The 22,190-nt window shown below is 37.0% G+C and overlaps 2 protein-coding genes across 3 annotated transcripts; one reads left to right on the forward strand and one right to left on the reverse strand.

Moving 5' to 3' along the window:
* The first annotated feature begins 1,748 nt into the window (after nt 1-1,748).
* Nucleotides 1,749-2,815, forward strand: LOC105033291 (uncharacterized). Its single transcript, XM_010908026.4, has one exon. The coding sequence runs from the start codon at nt 1,879-1,881 to the stop codon at nt 2,476-2,478; it is 600 nt and encodes a 199-aa protein (XP_010906328.1). The 5' UTR covers nt 1,749-1,878; the 3' UTR covers nt 2,479-2,815.
* Nucleotides 2,816-10,232: 7,417 nt separating this feature from the next.
* LOC105033311 (abscisic acid 8'-hydroxylase 4) lies at nt 10,233-16,616 on the reverse strand. Of its 2 annotated transcripts, XM_073247800.1 has the most exons (11): nt 16,294-16,616; nt 15,192-15,314; nt 14,782-15,103; nt 14,435-14,584; nt 14,130-14,301; nt 13,933-14,012; nt 13,567-13,650; nt 13,108-13,186; nt 11,585-11,691; nt 11,093-11,211; nt 10,233-10,645 (listed from the first exon to the last, which is right to left on the reverse strand). In XM_073247800.1, exons 1-11 carry the CDS (start codon nt 16,530-16,532, stop codon nt 10,528-10,530), a joined length of 1,593 nt encoding a protein of 530 aa, XP_073103901.1. In that variant the 5' UTR covers nt 16,533-16,616; the 3' UTR covers nt 10,233-10,527. The 2 variants fall into 2 exon arrangements, with proteins under 2 accessions (XP_073103901.1, XP_073103902.1); XM_073247801.1 differs by lacking the exon at nt 15,192-15,314.
* Nucleotides 16,617-22,190: the final 5,574 nt, after the last annotated feature.

Consider the following 22,190-nt stretch of genomic DNA (forward strand, 5'->3'; position numbering starts at 1 on the left):
CCTCATTACTCTCTTTCACGTGATCGGAGCCGTACGATCTGTGTAATCCGCCATCAATCAGTGTTCTCCGGCAATCCCCAGCCGTCCGTCCTTCCACGTCGAGCGGCGGTACAAGGTTTCCGAATCGTCGGCAGGAAACGGGCGACGGTTGGCTTGAACGAAACGAAGTAGGATACTGGTTTGGGGCAAACAAAGCCGCGATACGTAGCAAAAGGAGATAACGAAACGTACCGACGGTGAGGGGAATTTTAACGGCGCCGAAGGGGCAACGCCGTTCCGTTGCGTTATGGGCACCGCCTGTGCTTGGCGACGGACGAGTCCTGACCACGTACTGATACATAGCGCCGTTTGCACTTGACCCTTTATTAACAATCCTTACCATCATTTTAATTTAATGTCATAATCTAAACGAGGACTCTTATCCATCTATCATTTACAACAAGTGATCATATTATTTAACATTGGTGGAAAATGTTCAACTAATAAACATATTTGTGAAAAGTGGTTGCATTTATTTTATTTTTTTACATTTTTTATTTAGGTTGTATTGGATTATTTTATGCCCATTTCAGTAGCTATTTATAAGTTAAACACATGTTAACTAATTGTCTTATGTCTAGATTTTTTTTGAGAAAAAAATTACATCTATAATTACATAATATATATACAAAGAGAGAGAGAGCATTGGTTAAAATTAGGTTGATTGAATTTATATTCAGATCCGATCAAATCAAAACTCTATAATAGAATTCCTACATCAATGATACAAGCTATTGAATATGATCTACTATCTCAAAATTGCTTGCATATAGAAAGTCATATGATTTAAAGATCTCTAATCTATGCATCAAGTAGTCAAAAAATAGATCATCTAAATAAAATTAAATTAGATATATTTTTTGATCACTTGATGCATAAATTAGAGATCTTCGAATCATATAATTTTTGGTGTGCAAATAAAATAGTATATTACATCCAATGGCTTGGATCGATGTAGGACTCCTATTAGTCAGTTTTGATCTGGCTAAATCTGAGCACAAATTCGATTGATCTTATCTAAATCTGCTTTATATATATATATATATATATATATATATATATATATATATATATATATATATATATATATATAATATTTTTTATTAAATATGATAATAAAATAATTTTTTTTCTTTGTACAAAAACTTCTATATTAGATTTATCATTGTTAAAAAGTAGCAGATTCCTTTTACGATTAAAATGCATGCATACCATTTTTTATGATTAAAATATATGCATACTTTTAAATATATAAAAATAATATTTTATATTATATAGATATTTTATATTATATAGTGAAATAAAAATTAGAATGAAATTTCTTTTGTAAAATAAATACTATTTGATATAACAACCATCCCATACTATGAAATGAGGAAATAAGAGCAGTAAAGCCACATTTTCTTCTTGACAAAAGTTTTGCTGACATAATAATTTTAGTTTTATCAACATAGTTATATATATATATATAGCACAAAATGCCGATTAAACAAGTTTACGTTATTAATAGTCATAAACGAAAATAGCAATTCGAAGAATGTAAAAGGCTAAATAATCCCTATTATTTTAAGGTCCTGTGAACGGCCGTTTTGTGGTTCATAAAATAGCACGTCCAGCGGTAAGGTGACGGGTGGTGAGAGATCCTTCAAAGTTGTATTTACTGGCTGGCTTCTATAAAACGGGCGGGCCTGTCCCTCCAGAGCGCGCACTCCCTGTTTCCTACCGTACTCCAATTCCAGTTCTCGGTTCCCGTAATCGGTACGCGCACACATCCCGCCACCATTCCCCACTCCTGATCGCATCCTAGCCGTCGATTCGGCGATCTACGCCGTGAACGCGATGTGGCGCTGCCGCCGTCTCCAGGAGATGAAGCGCCTCTTCCGGTGTGTGGAGGCGCTCGCCGCCGTCCTCCTCCTCTCCTGGTCCTCCGCCCGCCTCCCCGCCGCCGCCCGCCTCTCCGGCGACCTCCTCCGTCGCCTCGCCGCCCTCCTCCTCAGTCCCCGCTTCGTCTTCCTCCTTGGCAACGCCATCGTCCTCGTCCTCTTCGCCAAGTCCGGCCACTCCTCTCCTTCCCCCGCCGCCGCTTCTCTGCCCGCCGGAGCCGGCGACATCTACGACGAGTTCGTCGACCGCCAGAGACGGATGATGCAGTACCCGGCGGCGGAGGTGGTGTACGAGGACAAGAAGGTGTGCGTGGAGGGGCGAGCGTGCCACAGGAGCCCGTCGGAGAGAATGGAATGGGGTCCGAGGGCGCCGGAGTTCCGGCGGTCAGTCACGGAGGTCGAGAGTTCCAAGCAGCCGGTGGCGTCGGAGGAGGATGCGGAGGAGTTCCGGCGTACGGTTGAGGCGTTTATCGCGAAGCAGTTGAGGTTCCACCGGCAGGAGTCCATGTCCATGACCGTTGGCTCCTCCGCAGGAACAGCAGAACCGGATAAATAAAAATAATACCAGAAATTAAACTTAGAATGGAAAAATCTCTCTGTTTTTTCCTTTTCTCGCTTATATTTCTCCATAAAATTTGTAAAAGCTGCAGATTATTCAGAGAGAGTTTCATTTCGGAGAAAAAATCCTTATGTGGACATCATTGACCCGAGGATGTTTTCGTAATTTCATATTTTCTTGTGGGTTTTTTTTCAAAGTTTTTTTTTTTTGCTTCCTTCCTAATGCCTCGGTAAATTGTTTCTTGAGGTATGTTGCTGGAAATGTGAAAACAACCGGCTTTGATTAATATGATCATCTGTGAACTCATAGATCACCTCGAACCCTCTTTAATTCCTATCGATCCATATCCTCTGCTCTTTATTCCCAAAGGTTTCATTTGTATTCAAGTGTTTACAGTCCTTGTTTTTCTATCCATGTCTTGACCATCATTTGCTTTTTTTGATAAACAAGTGGGAAAGGCCACCATCTCGGTTTAAGCCTAAATCATAAGATTTATTTTGTAGTATTCAAGAAGATTGATAGAACAAAGAAAGTGTTTAGGTGCTCTTCTTTGTCCAGGCTCGGTCACCTGGTTGAGTGGTTGTCAGTATACTCCCCAGATGGTGCTTTTTTTCCTTTTCAGATTAAAGCAAACATCATTAGTTTAGCTCTAAGTGGTCAATGCTCTGAAAGATATAGGATTGTGATGCATTTCTAAATTAATCTAGTAATAATGCAAGATGCCAATCACTTGTTCCACAAGTTCTGCTGCTTAAGGCACCATCTTTCTTAGTCTACACTTAATTTAAGAATATATCATTAGAGCGAAAACTTAATGTAAGAATATGAATACATGGACCAAAATGCCGTTCTTTCTTTATTTGCTGTTTTAGCGGAGAGCGTATAAAGACATGCTTTTTAAGCGGTGAGGCAAATGCGTTTTGGCTCCATTTATCTGCTTTCTTACGTTTGATTTAATATATATTTAATGAGTTGCATTCGTCCGCAATCTTATTCCTAAAGAGGATCCTTTATTCCTTTTTCTTTATTTTTAATTCTGCTCTCGTGAACGTCTTTTCATTTGGGGTATTAAGAAAACTCTATCAAAGAGGGATAATGAAATCTAAGAGATAAATAGATATATGACTAATCATATAGGATCTATGTTTTAGAACATCTTATTAGATGATACTATTGAATTTTTTAATATTTTATTGACTAATTGTTACGGATAAGAAGCAACATTGGAAGGAAGAAAAATATCATAATTATCATAAATCTGCAAGTTGCAACTAAAGGAGCGGGCTCTCCACAAGACCACAACAAATCCGTAGACTATTATAGAACCTATGTGAAGTGGAAATTATTCTTGATTCCATATTTTGAGTAAATCTACACTTTCAGTGCTCATCCACTTTCTTTTTACATAAGAATAGACTAACGAAAGCACAATTTATTATGATTTCCATCTCAACTAAACAAAAGTCGCATAAATTCTGTGACATGAGGTTGAATTAAATATTCTTGAAAAGCTTTGAAAAATGGTTATGATCTTTTCTTGTATTTTTTTAAAATACCTCGGATTTTGAACCTTTCCAGTTTCCTACCACTATTGAAACTTTCTTTTCTTTTTTTTTTTTCAAGTTAGTTATCAATTTTATTTATTTATTTATTTATTTCACCACTGCGACAAAATATTGTTTTCACTACTTTGAAATGCCAAAACTACGAGTCAGTTGCAGTTTTCCTTCCCAGAATTAATGGTAGGCACGGTTTGGAAAGATTAACCAACAAATGGAGTCCAACAAGTTTTACTTTATTAAATGCAGAAATGCGCCTCCTCTAGGATGAGCTGATGCTGGGCTCTGCCCATACGCCAAAAATCTAGTATCATGGTCAACTATTACGCTTCCCTCTGTGCCATGTAATGAAACAGAGGAGCCTTGCTGAGGTCAATCCAGCAAATATGCTAACAGCTGTCCAGTTCCCGAAGGGGAAAAAAATCCTTTTATATTTGAGCTTTGTCTTCACATCCTACGGATGCTGTAAAGCTGTCATGGCCTCACATGGTCACATGGGATCTTACCATCCGTGGGAAAGCTAGGACAGAATTCCATTCCCGTCTCCGAATTCCATCTGCATAAATTGACATCACATATTAGCAAAAAAAAGGACCATAAATTGATGCTTAACTTTGCCGAGCAAGTGATCATAACCACCCAATCAATGTCCTTGGGCTTATAGGCTCGTCAAACTCTCCTGGCGGCTAGCACTGGTTGGTTCTTCGGAGACCTCCAATGTGGCCCGTAAGAAATGTCCGTTGGGGAATGAGATCCTTTGCCATACTAAAAAAACTATCACAAGATGCTGTGTATGGTTGGATGTTGTCCACGTGCATTCTGTTCAAAATATCTAAATATTTTTGAGATTTATAAATTCTTTCATTTTTAGTATTATTACACGCATGCATGAGTGTATGCAGCCGTCCATCTTATAATAGGCGGCGTCCAATCATACACAATACTTTATGATATTTTTGAGTATTGCAGAAGATCCGTTTCCATTCGTAGGTTGACATGGCTCATGGTCAGAAATGGTTTCAATGATCTTCAACTTGAAAGTGATTTCATTTTATTTTCTTTATTTTTTTTAATTTTATAAATATATTGTGAAAGCAAATACAGATAAAGAAGAATTGACAGTAGATATGGGCAACGGACTAGGCCATCCATTACATGGCTCGGCCCGATACGAAATGGGCCATGCCTAGGATAGCCCCTCAGCTACAGTAACGAGCCGTGCCAGATACTGCCCATTAGAAGGGGCCAGACTGGGCTGGGGGTTTGTGGCCCGCAGCTCCAGGCCCGACATGGCCCATAAGGGCCTAGGTTTGCACGGCCCGCGGCCCCAGGCCCGGCACGGTCTATAAGGATCTGGGTTAGCATGACTCGGTCCGATTCAGACACGGTCTAAGCCCGTCACAGCCCACATGAGATTTTTTTTGTAAAAATAGATGTGAAATTTTTTTTGTAAAAATAAAAAATCACCTTGTAATGGTGGGGGGTTTGGTGTGGACCCCTATCAATTTATTAATATTAATCAAAATGATACAAGAAAGGAAAAGAGGCCAGACTTAACCTCCCAATACAATAAGGAAGAGAGAAGAAATTGAGGTAACTCACCTCAATAATTAAAAGATAAAACTAAAAAGTTACAAATATGAGAAATTAATAATTAAAAATCTTACTGATCATTATGTATTGTCGGTAGTATTTGTGTTGTCGCCGTTATCGGATGTTGTATTATATCCACATTTATCTTGAAGTCTCGCTTCGACATCTAACTAATCTTTGAAGCAGAACAGTATCTCAATTATTTCATCAGCCATCCTACTCTTTTTTTCATCCAGAACTCGTCGATCTATACTAAAAGTAGATTTCAATGCTATTGTGGATATCGACACAGTTAAGATATTATGTATAATGACAGATATTACAGGATATTAATTTTTAATACTTTTTCCCCATGCTAATACATCAAGATTTTCTATTTGATTTTCATCATATACAAATTGAAGATCATTTCGTAAATAAAATTCAAGTTCACTACTTAAAGATAAAGATAAAGATAAATTTGAAAAAATATGTGTATGTCTCCTATATGCAATAAATGAGAAAATAGATGATAAACGAGAAGTACTAGAAGAAGAGGTGGAGGTTTGTGAACGAAAAGCATTAGATCCACAAATCTTATCATCATATAAAGCATCAATATCATGAAGAAGTTGGTTTACTTCAGCTTTAGAGGGTTCAAGATTTTGATTCATATTTTCACAATATGCATCAAGTAAAATCAAAACGCTATTTAATTTAGCACGTGAATCAAATATAGTAGCTAAATTATGCATAGGACATATCCTGTTCTAATACTTATTCCATTTAGATTCTATTTTATAAATAATAGACTATAAAGTATCATCATATCTATATTGTGTAAATTTTTGACTTTGCCAAGTACAACATAGATATGATGATTTTTTAGAGCCTATTATTTATGAAATGGAATCTAAATAGAATGAGTATTGGGACAGGATATGTCCTATGTATAACTTAGCTACTGTATTTGATCTATGTGCTAAATTAAGTGGCGTTTTGATTTTACTTGATGCATATTGTGAAAATATAAATCAAGATCTTGAACCCGCTAAAGCTGAAGTAAATCAACTTTTTCATGATATTTATGCTTTATATGATGATAAGATTCGTGGATCTAGTGCTTTTCGTTTACAATTCTCCATCTCTTCTTTTAGTACTTCTCGTTCATCATCTGTTTTCTCATTCATTGCATATAGAAGATATACACATGCTTCTTCAAGTTCATCTTCATCTTAATCTTTAAGTAGTGAACTTGAATTTTAATTACGAAATGATCTTCAATTTGCATATGATGAAAATTAAATAGAAAATCTTGATATGTTAGCATGATGGAAAAATATTAAAAATTAATATCCTGTAATGTCCATCATTGCACGTGATATCTTAGCTATGCCGATGTCCATAGTAGTATCGGAATTTGCTTTTAGTGCAGGTCGATGAGTTTTGGATAAAAAGAGTAGGATGACCGGCGAAACAATTGAGATGCTGCTCTGCTTCACAGATTGGTTGGATATCGAGACAAAACTTCAAGATAAAAGTGGACATAATACAATATCCGATGACGGTGACGATACAAACACTACTGACAATGCATGACGATCGATAAGATTTTTAATTATTAATTTATTATATTTATAATTTTTTAGTTTTACCTTTTAGTTATTGAGGTGAGTCACTTTAGTTTCTTCTCTCTTCCTTATTGTATTCGCAGGTCAGGCCTAGCCCCCCTCTCTTTCTTGTACCATTTTGATTAATATTAATAAACTAGTAGGGATCCATGTCAAATTCTCCACCGTTACAAGGTAGTTTTTTATTTTTACAAAAAAAATCCCATATCTATTTTTACACAAAACATCTCACAAAAAAAATCCCCCACGCGGATCGTGTCGGGCTTCAACCGAGCCTAGATCAGGCGGGGCCGTTCGTGGCCCACAGGCCGTACCAGCCTAGGCCCTTATGGGCCGTCAAACCCCTAGCCCAGTCCGGCTCCTTCTAATGGGCCGTGCAAAGCACGGTCCGTTTCATGCTAGGTCGGGCCATGTAATGGGCGGTCCGATTCGTTGCCCATGTCTATTTGAAGAGTTTGTCCTTTCATGTGGACGCAGCCATAGAATGATAATGCGAGTATTACTCGAACTCCATATTTAAAAAAAAAAAACTAAAAAAAATTGGATTAATGGATTAAAATTCTTGTTTGGTCATGCAATCTTGTATCCCAAATTCCAATTGTACGCCCCGTTTTGAAGGACCAACTTTTAGTGCCGTTTGGCTTCAAATCTAAACAAGGTGAAGAAGAAATCTCTTCAATTGAATTACATACAATATATAAATATAAAAAAGTCCAACTATAACAGATTTTGATAGCAATTCTATGAGAGACTTTGAGTATGATAACAACTCCATAAATATCAAAAATTGGTTATATTGATATGAATCTTGATAATCTTTTACATTCATTATCTAGGTGTCCGGTGGAGGGTGACGGTGCTGCCTTGTATCATACAACATAGATGATTTGGTATGGAAAATCTTCTATAGAAAAGTATATTGCAACCTCTGAGCTCTCTAATAAGGGTCTTCGATTGGCAACGCCGGACACTGGCTATCAATCTTTTTCATTCCTTAGTTAGATACCTCCGTCCGGATTATTTGAGATCAATTTTGATGGTGCAGTTCCTACTCAGATGTAGCGACGTTGGCTTCCTTAACGGCCTGTTCTTCGTGCTGAGGCCCAAAGGTTCTCAAAGGTGAATTGCGAGCGGGCTAGAAAACCTACCAGTACATGTTATTCTCAAAGGTGACTCTGACATGGTAATGCTTTAATTAATGGCTCGCCAATTAGTACCCACCAAGCTTTCTCCAATGCTTTGCCATATTTGGTACTTTAAAGATTCTCTTTCCCAGCTCCGAGCATATCATTTTTTTCGGTGAGGTATTTTTACCTATCTTGTACATCCAAACATAGAAGCTCTTGCTTCCTCTTCTTCTTCTTCGGAAGAGAAGGGAGGTGAGAGAAGAAAAGAAAAAAATGTTCAACCTTTACAGATGTGGATAGACATAAATAAGACGCTGGAAAAGGGATCTATGCTCTCAATTATAAACTGGCTTCAATCCTTTCCGGAATGAATCTAGTAGTCCCAAATATCCATCCATTATTAGGCATATACTGATATTATTCCCGCATAATCTGACGCACCAAGCATTAAAGGCCTTCCCAAAAGTCTCATTCCCTGACCGAAACGACAAGATATATCCAAATACTTGATCACAAGGGTATCTATTCCTCTGTTCGGTGCCGTCAGCATCAGAAGGAATCCTACGGTTTGAAGCTCACAGCTAGCTCTCCGTGTGGAATTCTTAAACCCTCTCTGCATTATTTGAAGATAATTTTTGAGAGGGGAATCTCGCTATCCACCTATGCCTTTCATGTTATTTATCCAGACATAAAAGCGTCGACGGTTTAATGGAATCGATCGATCAGGTTGTCGTGATAGATATAATTTTCTTATGATACATATTTTCAGGAAAATGCTTCGTCTTTCTCAAAACCTCCTTCCTAATCCACCGTTTTTGTGGATCACAAAGGTAAAGTTGGCTTTTCGGTCCTCATCAAAACGCCTAACTACTGTGTTTGGTACCAAAAAATCAGCCTTACAAGCATTCCATGGAGGTTATCAGAAACGGCATCTTATTTTTATATAACGTGCATCATTATATTTCTTGGAGATGTTTTTTTTTTAAAAAGGAATGTTTGACAAACCAGGATGTCAAAAAAACCTACTCTTTGTACCCAAAAAAAAAAAAAAAGAGCCTACCCTGAAAAGCGGTAATTAGGATTGCTTGTTATTATAATGTAATTTTTATTTTAAAAAAAAAAAAAAAAACCAATGTTGTTGCGAGAGGAAACTGCCTATCGAGATCAATCCTCTGTTGAAACACATTCTAGATAATGTGGTGAGGTCATATCAGCTAATAATTCAAGATTACTAATTCAGCCAACCACGTTGATGAAATCTGCATCTAACATTTATGACTAACAATTTCGATTTGAAAAAAATGAGACAGATTTCTCTTTTAATAAAAAATTATAATTTAATAAATTTACATATTCTGACTGGTAGTCTACGAATCCAATCTCCATATAAAAGAGGTACAAAGAAGACCTTTATGTAAGCAAGCAAGTAAATACAAATATCTTAAAGAAGGATAAGACCTAAGGGAGGAGGAAAGAAAATTTTCTCTACTTTTCCGACTCTCGATATATTTTTTCTCTACTATTTCTAAAGCTCCGACTAACTTAAGCATCAAAGGATTCTTCAATAAAAAATCTTGACAAATATGAACTTTCTTTACAGATACTTTCTAATATCATGGATCATAGATGGTATCAAACTCCAATCACATTTGTATTTCTTTGAAGCCTTGCAGCAACAAATCCATTTAGTTTGAGCATTAAAAATGGCAAACCTTGCTGCTGCCTTTGCTATAGAAAGCGCTAAAGCACAGTGTTCGTGGAATTTCAAATCAAATGTTTCGCATGGCACAAATGGCAGAGAAATCTAGTGTTATCATCGGATTCTGGTACTTCGATTATAAAAGATGCCATTAGCCAAAGGATGCCATGAAGATAAGTATGTAGTACAAGTACTCAACATTGGGCTCACAATCCTACTTTGCTTTTAGTAAGCCCATGATAGCCCAGCTAATTGCCAACTCAAGTGATTCTTTTTTTTTTATTTTTGGGTACAAAAGCTCAAGCGATTCTTTAACAACTTTCACAACAATTAATTAATGGGGAGTCTCAACCCCTCTCGATTCAACCAAAAATAATTAGCTAACAGAGATTGCTATTCAAAGTTACAAGCAGATGGAGCCGCTGTTCTTCTTATAAGACCAAGTAGTCCATTGAGTTTTACATCAATTTATACTCTGTTTTGACTCCTCCGATCACATGAATTGGACACCCACTTCTTAGCCTTGGAAACATTGCCCATTTCTCTAGGCTGGAGTCTGGATCGGTCACCTTCCACCTAACCAACACTAGCTCATCAGTCCATACAGGATATCTGCTTATTTGAGTTTAGCAGAGATTACATAACAAAGCCACAGGTTTAAAATATGATTTCCAATATCCCAGATACTCAACAATTATAATAACAAAGCCACAGGTTTAAAAGATGATTCTACTATCCCAGAGAAATTAAAAATATGTCTAGAATCTACGATGGGGCATGGTATGTTTTAGAAGTCAAAGTCATAGTATGTTATCGCATAGAATGATGAGGCGCAGCATGTTATCCTAAATGAGCAAGCCACCTGAGTGATCTGATATAACTACTACCATATACCATATTCAAAATCCAACCATTCAAAATATAGTTCAGAGAACAAGGCACTTTCCTAGTTGTTATATCAAGCCATGCGCAAAATAATTCCATCGTGACTAAGTCCCTAGGAAAGAGCCAGATAGAAGTTACCTGAAAGTTGTTACAAGTCGATGTAGAAAGACCAGCATCATGGCCTTGGCCAGATTCATTCCCAAGCAAGTCCGACCTCCCGTTCCGAAGGCCAAGAAGCTGTAGGGCTTGGGGTCTTCCTGGTGAGAAGAAAAGATGAACTTAATATCTGCTGGAAGACTGGAAGAAAGGTTCCAAGCTTAACTCAGACCAATTCCAACGAATACGGCCATAACTAATATATTTTCTCTCCATTTGGTGCTTGCTTCTGTGCAACCTCTGCTGTTTGGCTACTACAAGTAAAAAAGACAGCTCAGATGCACACAATAGAGGCGGAGACATGTTACAAAACGTTAAGGGCTAGAATATTGCTGTGGAGTTGGCCTATGAGAGATTCTATTTGGCATTTTAAACTGAAAACAAATTCTGGGTCTTCGAAAAAACAAGGGAACAAAAGGGGAAAAAAAAAAAGAACCAAACGATTCATGGTCATCTCTAGACCAGGTTACTTACATCAAACCTTGATGGATCGAACTTGACTGGATCGTCATATACAGCTGGATCATAGTGGATAGATCTTGCATCAACATTCACAATCCAATCCTTTTTAATCTGAAATCCTGTAATTGAGACGAGCAAGCTCTATTGTCTCAGTAGATGATGTCAGTGCATTACTCTGTCGTAGAGAAATTAATTGAAAGGATATGTGCAGATCAGATTTGCATATAATGGAAGCGATGGTTCCAAAATAACCAGAAGACAGAAGGGAAGAAGATATAAGAATTACTAGTGAAGTACAAGACTGGAAAAAGGTAATAGATATTCACAAGAAAGAAAAGGTTAAATTCATTTTTTTTAACCAAGTTCAAGTTACGTTGTACATAATTTATACGAATATTAATAACTTTTCTTTAAAAAAATATATATATATATTCATAACTGTTATACCATGCATAGATAACTTAGGCCTGAGAACTAAATACTCCCGATGTTGATTTGTAAAGTCTTCTTGATAATATTCAACTTCCCCAACCACACGCACACATAAATGCACAGATAGACAGACAGAAAGAGATCAGAGAGAGAGATGACCCGTATGATTTAGTCTTATCTATTTTCCATAACAAGCTTAGAGGCATCTTTTATGATTTAGAGTGAAGAAAAAAGTAGGTAAAACCTAGTAAGTGTTCACTGAGAGGGCCACCAGACAGTTCAATATCGATGGGGATATCAAAAAGCAACAACCTCCTCATTCCTTTAGAGGGAAAATGGAGGAAGCGAAGAGCTTCCCCCAGCTTTCATTAGGGTTAGAAGTATCTACAGATTTACATAGCTAACAGGGTCCACAGCACAATGGGAGTACAACGCATAGGAACAACATACAGAAGCAAATGAGAGGATCGGACAGAAGCATGGCCAAAGAGATTAAGATGTCTGCTAAGGCAACAATGAACTGAGAAGATTTAGGAGGGCTTGGTGGCTTTCTTTTGTTTTTCCACTGCTAATGTTCTCCCAGTCCTAGTGAATGAAGGTTTGAAGGGCTTGCAAAGAGTTGCATAGTATTTGTTTTTTGAAAAGGTCCAGAAACTCACAAAAAAATTCTATTAAGTTTCTTAACAAATCTAAGGAATGATATAAATTAAGAAAAAGTTTAGAGCCTGTTTGGATGGTTGGGCCAAAAGTCTTGTGGGATTTGGGGCCCAACCATCATCCTAGACTATCTTTTAAGTGGGCTAGCCCGAATCCTATAGGGAGTAAAAAATGACCTATTGAGATAGTTTTTTGTCTTTCTGTGAGATTCAGACCAGCGCACTCAAAAGGTAGTCCAGGATAGTTATAAACATAGGCCTAGACCAATCTATAATTCAATATTTTTGGTGGCTATACTAGTCCAACCCATGAATCTAATGGGATTCTGGCCCAACCATCCAAACAGGTCCGTACAGTGTTAGAGATCCTTGATCTTTTTTCATCAAGAAAGGCTTCCTATTCTCAAACAATACAGCAATTCCAATATACTAGGTACACATACATACCTCCAATCTGGCAGTCCTTCAGTGCCACTCTTGGGAACCAGGAAACTATTGTTGCCATCCTCAGGGATTCCTTTACAATCTACACGGCAATAATCTTTACCAGCATAAACCATGCAAGATGTAACAATGTGAAATCATAGATACACATTAATAGCTTAAACAATAAACAGATTATGCTGGGGGTTTTTCTATTAGAAACAATACATTTAGGCTATCATTTTCATAACTATCAGACCATGTTAAATACATAAACCTTCTTATGGTCTATACTCCATATCCAAGTTCTTTTTTTGGTAACATACTACATATCCAAGTTATTGCTCCAATCCCATGATGACTACCAGAAATATGTATATACCATATTTGAATGACACCACAAACCTCAAATCTACATCATCATTTCAGTACCAAGGTTCACTGAAACCAAGTGAGGCAGCAAAGAGTGTTGAGAATGCATACCTTACAAGCATATGACATTTCATTTAGTGCTTCAAGCCCCAGAGGAAAATGAGAAAGTTTGAGTGCTAACTCCAAATGCAATGCCTGTCATAGTAGAAGTTTATTCACCACAATCATATGAATAATTGAATTCAGACACAATCACTAACTGAAAAGCCTATTTATTCATTGTTCTTCAGAAAAAAGTACAACTGAATAAATAAGTAAACAAACACACACACACACACACAGATATATATACATATATATATATATATATATATATATATATATATATATATATATATATATATATATATATATATATATATATATATATATATATATATATATATATATATATATATTCATCCATTTTTAACTCACTCTTAGTCCATCCTGGACCTCTTGGTTCTCATCTAGGTACTTGACCATCCATGCTATTGCACTTGCTGTTGTAATTTGTCCTGCATGTGCATTAATTCTTAAGGAATGTCCACATACCCAATTCTCTATGCATTCCTCAATATAAAAGTACAGTAAAAGTATAAAATATTAAAAACAGAGATATCTTTCATTTTTACCTGCAATTATTAGCGTCAAAATGTTATCCAGAATTTGTGTATCTGTCCATGGGTCATCATGCAGAGATTCATCCCTTACAAGAAGCCATTGTAAGAAGTCCTCGTGACGCTCCAAGCTTTTTCTCCTTGATGCTATAATTTTCCTCAATGTATTATCAATCCTTTTCCTAGCCTACCTCACCAAGTGAATATTCGCATATTAACATAATTAAGTAATTTTTTCTTCCTTTTTTTCTGAAAAGTAAAATATTACTTCTTAAAAAGACAAGAAAGGCAATAGAACATCGAGATATGAATTTAATTACCTTGACACCTCTATAATATCTAGTTCCCAACAACTTAAGAGGAAATGCTAGCATTGCTTCGCTTACTTCAAAGACATCCTTCCTTAGCATTTCCAGTTCATCCTCTTCCTCTAAGCTTATTAGCATCTTACATATTGCATTGAAGGTTACCTTGAGAATAATAATAATAAGTTTAATTACTTTGTATGACATGAGAGAAAAAAGGCTTATTAAAAGTTTTAAAATTGTTTGGGATGTCAAGTTCTCATACTAGCTTTGCACAGCAAATTTGCTATGAAATTCAAATATGAATGACTGGACTATATATATATATATATATATATATATATATGCCCTACAAAACACACCTTTAAAGCTTCATTAAACACCATCACATTTCCTTTCTGTTTCCAACTGCATAAAGTCTTCATGGTTAACTCATCAAACATAGTGATCGATGAAGCCATAGAATTTAGCGTGAAGAGTTTGGAGATTCGACGCCTGGTGAGCTTATGTTGTTCATGAGAAGCACAAAGCAAGCTTTGATTCCCCAAGAGCTCTGCAATCGATCTTATGTACCTCTTTGAGAAATCAATAGACTCACAGTTGAGGATTGCTTTAGCAGCTTCAATGCTTGACACAAAAACATGTGTCTCCCCAAGTATGCTTGTCTTGAAACAATTTCCATACCTACAGAAGAGAGGAGAGAAATTAATGACCCAGAGATAGATGGCAAAGGTCAATAAACATGAGGCTTTACCCAAGTCGTAGCCAAAACCTGAGTTTGGTTTGTGGGTTTAATTCTTTCAGCCCTGGATATACTTGGGAACCAAGTGAAACCTTGTTCCAAGAAGTAGGAAAGCTGAGTTCCCTGTGAATCTCTCCTATCTGAGGACTAGTCCTGGATATTTCGCAAAAGTGAAAGTATAAGATATATGCATCTTCTACAGGGGGCACGTATAAATTCCCACGCTACCTACGCTAATATCTGTTTCATATATTCTACACGGAGTTATAATGTAAATGTGCTTACATTTTAGTTTGTGCTGGTCCACACACAGCAGGTTATCGGGTTTATTCAAACTAAACATATCCATAGGCCTCCATGATTAAAAGAAGATTATATAATAATTATCTTCCATAGTGAATTAGATGCAAACGCTCTTGGGTCAAATTTGAACTTTTCCGGAAGGATGGTTGAATGGAAAGGACTAGTTCCTGATAAATAGGTAATAAGTGTACTTTTATGTAATATTTATACTCCTTAGGGCCTTATATGCAAACATGTTTTTGTCCAGCTAGATGTGCCGAGCCTAATGCAGACTCCAGTGAAGTACTTTTTTCACAAACAACTTCCAATCCGGTGTTAATATTACTAAGAAGTTCTTTTGCTAGAAGTGATAGAATGTCTACCATCTATAGAGATTTAGATGTTCTCGAGCTCAGGCAAGTTCAGCTAGTCTTGGCAAGGCCGATGAAGACACTAGTTCAATCTCAATCTATGCGTACAAATCTGCATATCGAGTAAACTTTTACGTAATTATGCTGGCCTCAAGTTCCAACTAAGAAGAATGCTAACCCTACTATGAAACCTTTTCTTTTGTTCCCGTACGTCCTCGCCTCCTCCTCTCCGTCTCTAAAATTTCGACCAGTAATTAAACCCTAATTGTTCTCATCTTTCGGACTGAGAGATTGGAAGAGAACCTTGTGGAGATCTCTTTTGACCTAGGATTTCCATCTCTCTATGTATTCTCATAAACAAGGTTTTGATCGGTTCTTCATCAATTGTTACAGTGATCAATACAAAAGTTTTCAACAGAACCAGGAACTATCTGGAAAAAAATTTCTATGAATAAAAACAACAATCAAGGTGCTGTTACCGGATATGCCTCGTCGCAACAAAATCATAGAACCCTTTGCTGCTATTGTTTGCTGCCATAAACGCCAGTGTCTCTCCAATCCAAGGAATTCCTCTGTTCCCTGGGGGATAACTGGCAACCCTGGCCGCCCAGGTGTCCGTTAAGACCTTCAGGACCCAAAGAACTACGCTTGTGATCAAAGATAAAGAAAGGAGATGGAAGAGGAGAAGAGGTGGGTGAGAGAGGAAGTCCACCATCATCTTCTCTCTCTTTACTAATGGCTGGCATCCCCATGGGTCCTTCTTAAAGCCAGTGGGTTATCTGGTGCTGCATTCTCCCTTCCCTTCTTCTGTAGGAAGTGGAAGACCGTCTAGTGGAGAGATGGGGTCGCCATCCAGATAACAAACAGCTAATGACAAGAAATCTTTCCCACTTTTTTCAAAAAGGAGTGATGGTAAATAAGATAGACCACCTTGGGACAGCATCGTGGTGCCTTTGAAGGTATTATTATTATTATTATTATTATTATTATTATTATTATTATTATTATTATTATTTTTTATTTTTTTTATGTGAGCCTTTGAAGGTGTTCGTATCTATACAAATTTTCATTCTTTTTCTTTCTACAGACACCATTGGCTTAATTTTTGTTGTACGATCTCCCAGTCAGGATTGGTAATACAATTACTCGTGTTCTTGTATGTTGAGTTAGCAACTGATCTTCTCATATTTTTCGATCTTTTGTGTCTTAAAATCATTTATGACAGATAAAATTAAATTATCCACCAAAGAAGTTTTTTTGGATGGCCTATTATACAATAGTAGCCCTGATTGCTAAATGTTGATGCACGTTCTTATACTCGATGAACTTGTTGCTGAAAAGTATCATCTGAATCTCATCTATTCTTGGTCTCTTATTTCCCTAACATCTTTTTCTTTAATTTGAACAAAGAAAGCATCCAGACCTAGGTCTCCAATCTAACCATTATGAGACAAGACAGAATCTTTATGCTGCATGGGTGGCGATGCAGAGTGCTGTGCAGCCTTCGATGGCTCGATGACTGCCATCAGAACATGAACGACCATCTTATGAGTATATGTATCACGTGCAGTATATATTATTTAATAACTATTCATTTTTTGATGGTGGTCTTTGGGAAGTGCACAACACTCTATGATCAACCCGCATACTTCTGAGGTTCCTGAGTATGACAAATATATACATATTTCATTTTCTTACTTTTATTTTAAATTTTTTTACAGAAAAAGCGATAGGACTAGCTCCATCCATTTTATTAAGAAAATAAAGGATACCTCCGTGCCTTAACCTGACTTAGCTGGCTTAAAAGAATTCGTTTTCTGGACAAAAATGGAAAATATAACCTCATCTATAAATTGTATGCCAAAATTAGATTAAAAGTTATAGTATGCTTATATCTAAATGGATTGACTTAAGGATTGCTAGCTTTCTATTTTCTGGTCTTCTGCCTAGAGGCGTATTTTGATGGGCTGGGCCAGACCAAACATTTTGTCATGCTTTGCACGCAAGACAAGAGGTTGAACTCAAGCTTAGCCTGCATGGTTCCAAATGATAGCAAACACATGATAGAAGCCATGGAGAACCGGTTAAAATTGTATCGACATCTTGTTAAATATTAGAAAAGAAATGGAGTAACGTGGGGATTAAAACATTGCTTCGAGATGTGATACGATCGCTTTCTCTATAGTGTTATTACCCCCACTATGGATGCTGTTGGAATTGTATGGCAATACACTTTCGAAAATCAAAAGGATAGCATATCTTGAGATTTTCATTTTAACGTTCGCACATAATTTTGGTAGGACAAAGGAAGACAAAGGCATAAAAAAGAATGCCAAAACAATCCCCCACTTGGTGGTTCGTGATATTACACCAATAACAAAGCCTATATATACAAGGACGTGTCACAAGTATTAAACCTCAATTAGTGAAAGCATCTCAAAGTCCAAACAAAGCAATGGTGTCCTAATGGATTAAATGTCGATTCTTACTGCCTAAATCAGAGAATGCCTCACATATGGACCTCAATAGTAGTGAAGAGCCTGAAATTTTTAGCACTTAAATGATCCCGTGCTACCTCCCATTTTCACGAGCCACTTCACAAAGTACGCTGACATTTGCTGGAAGCGGCACCACCTTCGTGTCCCATGTAGGTGAAGTCTCCAATCTTGACCGAAGTCCATTGGATTCCTCATTAAGAGCAAAACCGCTGACCCTCCCTTGACCCAACCTAGGTGTGACCTTCTAAATATCACAACATGAGTGAGCGTTAGATTTTGATAGGTACTGGTCAATAAAACAAGCCCTTTTAATCCAGCACTTATCCAGCCACGTATCAATGACTTATTTTTACCACATTAAGGAGGTGCTTGTTGAGGGGAGTGGAGGTCTGAAATCGAAATCGGAATGGATGACTCCCATTCCAACCATTTGGTTGGAAGGAATTTCATTCCGATTCCGATTCCAGGATGGAATATGAATGAATCAATCTATATAGAACTCAATCCCTCATCTCCTCTATGGATTCAATTTTTTATTCCAATTTCGATTTCGATTTCGATTTCGGTCACGAACCAAATACTTTGAGGGATTTGACCATTCCGATTTCGATTTCCATTCCCATTCTGATTCAGGTTACGAACCAAACATCCCCTAAACCTCTAAAGATGCAAGTCAAAAGAGGTTGTGTTCCCACCATTGGCGACTATTATTCGGTCCAACAAGGACTTTAGAAATCTTTCCATGGACCATCCAATTACATGGACAACAAATCCATTCTCTTTGAAGTACTTCTTATCATATTCCTTGAGAGTGCCTTTGTCAATGGGTCAATAAGGTTCTCCTTGGATCTCACGTAGGTAATTGTGATCACCCCTTTCGAGATCAATTCCTTTATATATTCATGCTTTAAACCAATATGTCTAGACTTTTTATTGTAAATCTTACTTAGTACCTTAGACATAGTCACCTGGCTATCACAATACAATGAGATGGTTGAAACCTGTTGTGGCCGCCATTCAATTTTTGCTAGCAAATTCTTTAGTCATTCTACCTCCTTATCGCCTGATGCCAATGCAATAAACTCTAACTCCATAGTCGAATGAGTGAAACAAGTTTGTTTCTCAGACGCCTATGAAATCACCCCTCCTCCAAGGATAAAAATCCATCAGGACGACGACTTGTTATCACCTCTACTAGTTATCCAACTAGTATCAATAAATCCTTTGAGTATTGTTAGAAAACCTCCATAAAACAATCCTAAATCCTATGTTTTCTTCAGGTATGCAAGGACTAAAGGGAAAGATATCCATTTCTGGAGATGGATCACCAGAGAGCATCCAAAAATTTTCTATAACATATTAACAAAGATTAGATCTTTACCTGATACGCAGCAGAATAGGGTTCAAATCTCTAAAAATTCTGAATCCAAAGCCTTGCAAAGGTTTGAACCTATAAACTCTCTACTTTGCGTGCATGCCAAACTTCACAAGAAAGTGGGATGAAGTCTTGAATTGAAGCACCTTCATAAGATAGCAAGAAAAGAGAGGAGAGAGCCTCTGATGTGATGCCTCACACCAGCAAGTGAGATGCCCAAAGGGCCTTCATGCCGTGGAGAGGAGGGACGCCCAAGGGAGCTCACATCAAGAGGGAAGGGTATGCCCACTCCTCCTTCACGCCTTCTCTCTCTCTCTTTCTCACCTTAGTACATAATCTAATTGTTATACTATGATGGTTAGAGGTCTTTCTTATTTATAGATGATTCTTCATAACCCATAAGATCAGGATTCTTAATTCAAATAGATTTTGAATTAATCCATCACTTATCTAAGGAGTCCTAAAGGAGATAGGATAGGTGCCTAACTAGGCACCCACATGCACCCATGCCTACACTCAAGTGTGGGGCGGCAATAACTAGCACCCCACCACCTCTTGATTGACCATGAGGAGAGAGAGTCTTAGTAAAAGTGGACTCTAAGAATCTAATCCAAATATGGATCAATTCGAATCCAATTCGAACATGATTCGAATCAATTTCGAAAAAGCTATTAATCCTAAATTGTTTAGAATTTAGGATCAAGTCTAACTTGAATTTTTCAATCTAATTAAGTCTAATTAAATCAGATCTAATCTAAAATTTATTAGTATTTAAATCTAATCTCTCATAGATTCTTTGGATCATAGATCAAATCTTGTTCATCCCCGAAATTGAATCTGAACCTCATGTCTAGTGCTAGCTAAATATAGTCAACTGTTTAATCCTGTATGATCCATAACTTAATTCTCAATCAAGTTAGTCTATATATCCAATCAAGTTATGTACTTTCAAATTGAACATATAGATATAGATCAATTCTTTCTTATGTCGCTTGATTTTATACGTGACTCCATAGGTTCGAACACTAAGCTGGTAGCACAGAAATCATTTTCTGTACTAATCGAAGTTACCATCTAGCAATAATTATTAACATCCAAATAGATCGAATATTTATAAGATAATATTTAAAAATTTATGCATATGGTTACCGCATAATTCATCCTTTTAACCTTGAATGCTTTAGGATGATCTAGGGTTAAACAGTCAACCTTGACAGAGTCATCCATATTATATTTCAACCTTGCAAATCTATCACAAGGATTATCCTAGTCAAGATTTTACTAAATTGAAATACAGTGATGCATTAGCTCCCATAATCCGAAGAGATTAATTCCATCTTGATCCACACACAGACTTCGTAAGTACTTGACTGTACCCAGTAGCCTTCCGTCACTGCATTAGAAATGTAGATAGTCCGACATCAAAGCATAGTGAGTTGCTTACAAATTATTATAGTGATCTCAGGTCTAAGGGACACTTATGTCCATATGCTTCGCGAGCTGCTCTTGACAGCAGAGTGCTCAGCAGATGAATCACTTATTCAGTGACAATGTACTCTTACATCTCATCTGTATACCATATTAGTATCTCTACACTCTTTGGTTAAGAGGACAATCAATCTATATAGCACACAACGACCTTCACTCGATAAATGTCATCGTTCTTTAATGACGTATAATTTGATCGCGAACATGTTTAAAAACTATACAATAATTCTTCTTTATCAATTACTTCATAGTTCTAAGGACTTCATCATAACATAAGAGTTCTAACAAGAAAGATGTATCTTTGTGATGAATAATATCAAAATAAATTTTATTTATCGATCAATAATTCATATACATTTTACAAAAGGAATATAATCGTCCATACGATTGATTTTAGGATACATTTCCTAACAACTTTCATTTGGACTAAAGTCAATCGGGGTAGTATCTTATATCTATCTTCCATTTGTGATCATCAAACTCTTTGATTCTGAGAGCTTTAGTGAAGGGGTGGGCTAGGTTCTCCTTTTCATCGATCTTTTGAAGCTCGATGTCATCTCGATCCATGATTTCTCATACAAGATGATAGCGGTGCAAAATATACTTGGTACGTTGGTGTTGTTTTGGTTCTTTCGCCTGAGCTATGGCTCCAGTGTTGTCGTAGTACAGCAGAATGGGGCCATCAATAGAGGGTGTAACTCCAAGCTCGACGATGAATTTTCACAACCACATTGCCTCTTTTGTAGCTTCGGATGCAGCAATGTACTCTGCTTCGTATATAGAATCGGTCATAGTATATTGCTTGAAACTCTTCTAGCATATTGCTCCTCCATTTAAGGTAAATACGTAGCCCGACAAGCTTCTACTGTCATCATTATCTAACTGAAAACTACAATCAGTATATCCTACAAGTTTTAGGTCAGTATCTCTATAGATAAGCCATTGATCTTTAGTATTTCTCAAATACTTAGGAATTATCTTCACAACCTTCCAATATTTTTCATCCAGATCTAAC

The sequence above is a fragment of the Elaeis guineensis genome, chromosome 13 (assembly GCF_000442705.2).
Source record: "Elaeis guineensis isolate ETL-2024a chromosome 13, EG11, whole genome shotgun sequence".
NCBI classification, from domain to species: Eukaryota; Viridiplantae; Streptophyta; class Magnoliopsida; order Arecales; family Arecaceae; genus Elaeis; species Elaeis guineensis.